The sequence below is a fragment of the Musa acuminata genome, chromosome BXJ3-7, assembly GCF_036884655.1.
Source record: "Musa acuminata AAA Group cultivar baxijiao chromosome BXJ3-7, Cavendish_Baxijiao_AAA, whole genome shotgun sequence".
Lineage (NCBI taxonomy): Eukaryota > Viridiplantae > Streptophyta > Magnoliopsida > Zingiberales > Musaceae > Musa > Musa acuminata.
Window position 1 is genome coordinate 40,763,187 of NC_088355.1, and position 6,481 is coordinate 40,769,667.

General features: G+C 44.0%; 1 protein-coding gene across 1 annotated transcript; it reads right to left on the reverse strand.

Annotated features, from left to right (window-relative positions):
* Window positions 1-2,310: 2,310 nt before the first annotated feature.
* On the reverse strand, window positions 2,311-4,341 carry LOC103992767 (receptor like protein 29-like). The gene has a single exon (XM_009412608.3). The coding sequence runs from the start codon at window positions 4,004-4,006 to the stop codon at window positions 2,414-2,416; it is 1,593 nt and encodes a 530-aa protein (XP_009410883.2). The 5' UTR covers window positions 4,007-4,341; the 3' UTR covers window positions 2,311-2,413.
* Between the last annotated feature and the right edge of the window lie 2,140 nt (window positions 4,342-6,481).

Genomic DNA, 6,481 nt, shown 5'->3' on the forward strand with positions numbered 1-6,481 from the left:
CTTGGCCCGTCCGCCCGCCCACTCACGCTCGCTGCCGGCCCGGCCCAACAGATCGGATCAGTAACCGCTCGTTCCAATCCCCCCCTCCCGCTGCTCCTTTCAATGCCAATCGAATAAACGACAGATTCTTGGAGGATGGGTAGGAATTCATACCTCGACGGATAGAAGACGACGACGACGACGACAAGATGAAACCGATGTCGTATCCAATCGACGATACACGGAGAGCCTTCGCTCTACTCACTTCTTTTCGGCCACTGTAGACGTGCAAGGAAGGGAGGAAAAGATACAAAGAAAGATACGCAAATTGGAGTGGATGATGTGTGGTGATCTGATGGAGATTACCTGCCGAAATTTCGCTTTAAGGGAAGGGAAGGAAAAAAAAAAAGGAAAAAGGAAAAAAAAAGAAAGAAGAAAAAGGTAACATTACGGAAAGGAAGGAGGAGACGCGTTGGTCCTATGGGAAGAGAGAGGAAGCGATCCCGGAGATAAGGCAGGCGAAGACACGCGTTTGGGGCGTTGTCGATCCGAGTCTACAGCTCAAGGTGGCGTTCGTTAACGCGCGCCACTCCCCGGTGCGCTGTACCGGAGTTTAATTAGTTATCGCAGTATATATATATATATATATATATATATATATATATATATATATATATATATATATATATATATATATATATGTATATATATATATATGTATATATATATATATATGTATATATATATATGTATATGTATATATATATATGTATATATATATATACATATACATATATATATATACATATATATATATACATATATATACATATTTTTATATATACTGCCATAACCAATTTTATATATATATATATATATATACGTGCTGTGCGAGTGGGGAGCAGCAGATTAAGTGAGCGAAGCCGCAGTGGCCCCGAGCACGCCATGGCTGGCAGGGCTCAGGAGGAGGAAGTACCAGTTGTGCCGCATCCCCACGTGAGCTATTCCTACCCCCGTCGTCCCCATCTCCCTCTCTTTATACACACCGTCAGAGCTCTGATGCACTCCCGGTCGCCGTTTCTTTTCCTTTACAGATGCAAGTTTCGTGACATGCGATGTAATGTGGTAATAAACAAGGGAGAGAGAAGGGGGGGAAGTCCACAACGCTTGCCTCTCCCACTGTAATGGACAGTAGCAGTGCTGCCCACTATAATGAGAGTTGAACAACTCCATTTTTACTGGCTTGGAAGCTTGGCTATAAACAGAGACTGCACTGGGGTAATGTATTGCCAAAGAGGAGCAAGCTTTGCCTTGTCATCTCATTATATGTACTTTGGAGACGCATCGCAGTCGTAATTGTTGTTCTACAGTCGCATCAGTACCAGATTGCAGGCGTCTGCTCGTGCATTTGATCCAATCTGAAGTCATTCTCCCTCATGGAATAAGGCGTGCAGTGTTCGCCTGCAGCCCTGCTGGTGCAGGCCCGCCTGCTGCGTTGACACTTCTTCTCCGCACCCATTCGTTTCAGAAGTAATATTAAAGCGAGACGTCAGGGCCTCTGCTTCCCAAAGTTGTACTGCGACGAAGACATCGAGCTCTTCCTTTCCGTGTTGTTTAGAGTTTGTGCTGTCTTCTTCGCTGGCCTCGATTGGATATATACAAGACAAGAACACATGCATGGAGTCGGAGACATCAAAGACGAGGCGTCGAAGTAGCATTTGCATTTAGACTACTCTGCGCCATGTTTGGAAAAGATGAGACAGATCCTACACATTCTCAGTTCGTAGCCGTGGATCACTTGGTCTTGGCAGGGGTCCAACCTTTTCCCAGCCTTGTAGAAGAATGGTGTGATCTAAGGCTGGATCGATGTACCTTCAACATCTTTCGAGTGATGGTGAACAACTGGCGCAAAGAGACAGCGTAAATTCTAACTCGGTAACTCGTCACTTCCGATCGATCGACCTCCTACCTGGCGTTACGACAACTCCAAAAGATCAGAAAGTGTTTTGGCTTTCAATTGTTCCTCCAAGCTTGCGCAAAGTTCTTTTTGGCTTTTAGCTGAATTAAGATGTCGAAAACTAAATTAAAGCAGCAAAGCCCACAGTTGTGGCAGAAAAAACAGTAGTAGTGAGTAGATCGTAAATTGAAGCTGAGGAAATCGGTGGAGTCAGATTTCAGAGATTGCCATGCCAAGTCATCCGGCCCGTCGACGCTTAAAAATGTGTGCTACCACATCTCACGATAACGCCTCTACAGAGAGAGCTTTCCCAGAGGATCGCCTCCGCTAAAGAACGAGCAGTCCATCAATACTGTAACATTCGAGTATCGATAGATTACGAAGAAGATCATGTTGCCACTTGAGAAACAGAAGAAAAAGAAGAAGCGGCAGTTGAAAAGTATACAGAGCAATCGACTTCCTCGAGAGTATAGAATGTCACCACATCCAGAAAACTAAAAGACACATAAGTCGATAGTAGAAGACGCAGAGCAGAAATGGAGCTCCAGCTGACTCGTCCAATGGCTTCGGCATGGAAGAAGAGTTATCCATGTTATCTCCACATGCAACGACACCGGCATCAATGCTCCTAAGGCTCTCGGACCCATTGTAGCAAAGGCCTGAGTTCCCCCTCAAGTCCAGGTTATTTCCAAGCCTATCGAGAAAGCCGACACCGAAGGGAACGATTCCGCTCAATAGATTCCTACTCAAGTTGAGGTGGTACAACTTCCCGAGGGCACTCAAACCAGCTGGAATCCCACCTGTGAGCCTGTTCTTCTCGAGGGAGAGAGTGGTGAGATTAGTTAGCCAAGCGAAGCTCCCTGGTATGGAACCTGTGTAACCTGAATTGGCGAGACGAAGCTCTTGAAGCGAAGCTAGCAGGCCGAGCTGCGATGGCAGGGTCACGAACATTGGGTTGTCGTCCATTATGAAGTACTGGAGGTCTTGGAGCTTGTCTATGCCTCGTGGGAAATCTCCACTGAGCTTGTTGTCGCTGAGAGCCAAGAAAACAAGGAAGCTGAGGCTCCCTAGGTTCTCAGGAATGCTTCCGACCAGTGAATTGGAGCTCAGATCAAGCTTCTGAAGAAGGCCTAACTGTCCGATGGACGGCGGGATGGTTCCACTTAGGTAATTATAGCTCATGTCAAGTCCTATCAGGCCCTTCAGTCTGCCTATGTGGCTTGGAATGCTGCCTGTGAGGGTGTTGTAGCTGAGATCGAGATGGATGAGGGAGGTTAGCTCCGAGATGCTGGCAGGAATTGCACCGCTGAGTTGGTTCTGTGAGAGTGTGAGGACTTGAAGGGATGTGAGAGAGGAGATGTGCGATGGAATAGCACCGACGAGGGATGGGTTTGATTTCAGACTCAGCTGTAGCAGAGAAGCATATGCTGCCGCTTTGTCATCAGCGGGGGGTGGAAGGGAGAGGTTGGTCTCAGCACCCTTGAAGCAGTCGAAGAAGAAGATGGATTGGAGGCAAGGGAGACGAAAGACCTCAGAGGGGAAGGTGGCATTCCTCCTGCAGGCTGGGTTCGGCACAGCACCGAAGTCCAGCCGTGTAACATGGAGCAGGTTGTCCGAGCCTGGCTTGCATTCAATCCCGGGCCATGAAGAGCCTGGCACGCACGGGTCAGGGTTGGAGGACCTCCAGTCCCTATCAGAGGACATGGTCTCCATCACGATGAACAGGGTGTCCCTCTCGAGCGGGTCCATGGTCATGGACTGCAGCACCGGGTCACTGGCGCTCCGGTTGTTCCCCTGCACGGCGGCGGACGCAGAGGTGCATGGAGGAAAGAAGGGCAGAAGCGGGAGCAGGGACAGCAGAGGAAGGGGCGACATTGTCGTAGCTGGAGAAGTGGGAAGCTCAAGTGGGGATGGAGTAAAGGTCTTTGACCCAGTGTGCCGGGATGGATTCCCATGGAGCAGGCGACGGGTGAGAATGATATAACTCCATAGCCGGTGAGAGGAAGAAGATAAAAAGCTGTGTTGTGTGGGTTTGATGCGACTGATAGGATGGGTTGGTGGGGTCCGCATGCTGCGTGTGAATTGTCAGACCATGTGGGGGTCAACAAAGATCGAAAAGTAGATTCTTTGGGTCGTGGACTGCGGTTTCATCGCTCGTGCAGGCCGGGCTGAGACGACCCATCACCACCAAGTTAACGTTTTGCAAACCTTCTTCTTTCTTTTGGTGCGACAGCTTTACATCGAGGAGATAATGGCATCCCATGGCTTTGGCTGCATGCTTGCACTCGAGACAAACGCTCGTAACAGTCGAAAGCGGTCCATCGGAGAAAGAGAGCAGAGCTTTAGACTCTGCCACCAGTGGTGGATGTGACTGCACGCAGCTGGGCCAGAGAAGGGATCAGAATTGTGAAGCTGCCGCATCGACGAAGGCACAGGGAGCCGCAGCTGCTTCCCTGTGCTCGGAACAGTGGGTCGTATGTGAAGGATTAATCTGAGACTCGTCTCCTCGAATCAAACAAGGGAAACCCCTGCCCCAACCATTTTAGGATTTCGCAGAGGGTGGGTCGCCCGTAGCAGATCTCACGGTGCATCGGCAAGAAGACGATGAGAGCCGAACTCCTCTCTCCATCCTCTTCTGCCAGACGCACTCACAGTGCAGTGAATGTGCTGGCTCTTTGTACGCCCGCGGTTGACTGCCGACACTCTTGCTTCAACTCTTTGCTCTCTTTGGATAAGAAATGGAATGGAATTCCATTCCATTCAGAGTCACAAGCCGGCGTGGTCCGATCTGCAAAGTTCAAAAGATGATGACAACTACTCCAATCCGACCTTAGCGTCATGCTCATAATATTCAAGAACACTATGATGGCATCTAAATCTCTCCTCGACGAAGGCAAAGACTGCTCCCCATTTCTCACTTTTAGTCCTCTGTACCTTCTTCGTGTGCATAAGCTCGCACATTATTTATTACTGGTCATGAGCTTTCAAAGGACGTCTATGTAATTGAGATGGTACAGTAAAGCCACTCTCATTTCAGGGCAGCGCATGAAGCTGCACTGCAACTTGAAGCTATAACTCGGATCGAAGGTGCCGTGTCTCGAGCGTGAGCTGCTGCATCAGCCCCGCCGAGATGCTGTGGATCATCGAGGTATTGATTACATGGACAGCATTACTGTTCGGCTTCGAAATAAAAGAATGGACAGCTTCTCTGACGCCCTTGTCACCTCAAAGGGACCCCGGAAGACTGGCGATGAACAGTGTCAATAGCTGTCACAAAACTAGTACATATAATTTGTACAGATGAAGAAAATTATAGGTTGCAGTGTCAAACTATGATGGATGAAATCAAGAGAGGAGAAATATAGAACATGTAGTTTTTTATAATCGCAGTTATAAATATCCGAGACAAAGAAAAAGTTAACTAAGATTATATTTATGTAAGTGGATGATATGAATAATTATTATAGAAGTTTTATTGAAAAAATTTTATTGAAAAAGTAAAAAAACTTAAATACATTAACATGTCTCTTTTCTATTTATATAAATTTTTTTGTTGGGAAAATGATGCTACTGTCAAGCAATAGTCGTGAGTAGAGTAAGAGTAGATAGTTGCTGTTACTACGATTGAGGGCATAGGTATTCTTTTGTTCCCCTTAAGTCTGCTAAAGATTTCCTCATATAATTAAGGAAATCTTATCTTTTAATATTAACTTATTATTGTATGTAACACTTAATCTTTTTATTACTATTACGATTGTGTTTATCTTTTAATATTAACTTATTATTAATAAATATATTTACTTTTATCTGATGTTCCATTAAGTAAAAATATTATTTTTTATATAGAAGGATAAGAGAAATCAGGATATATATGATATAGGATCATTTCATTTTATGGTGTCTATATCTCATCGATTAAAAATTATGACCACCAGTTAGAGAATAAGAAAGATGATGAAATTAGGCAACTAAAAGAAAATTATGAACAAAAAAAATAATTAATAGAAATTCTTGAAGAAAAAAATTACTCATGATATAAAGGAAATACCAAATTGTAAATACTTATGGATGAAAGAGCTTCTCAAACAGATAATATAGGTAAAAAATTTAGAAACTTCTTTTATCATATGATTCTATATTTATATATTTGTTTCTAATTATTATTATTATTTACTGTATATAGACCCCTGACTTTAGAGAAGCACTGTAAAGGATTTCAGGAGAAAAAGTTCTTTGTTTGCATCAGTATATGACATTGGATGTACTTAAATATTGGTGCTATGATTTTTATATAAATTGATTTGGTTATTGAAAGAATTTTGTCTTCCTTTTTTTTGAAATGTGAGCTATCATTATGGTTAATGTATCATAGTATACAGGTATACTGTTATATATATATATATGTATATATGTAATTAAATGATAATAAAAACATGTGAATTATTATTGTGGGTGTTACTTTCAAGATAAAAGTATATTAATTATAGCAATAGTAAACTATCACTATGGCTGTCTATTGTAGGATAAAAATATCTATCATTATAG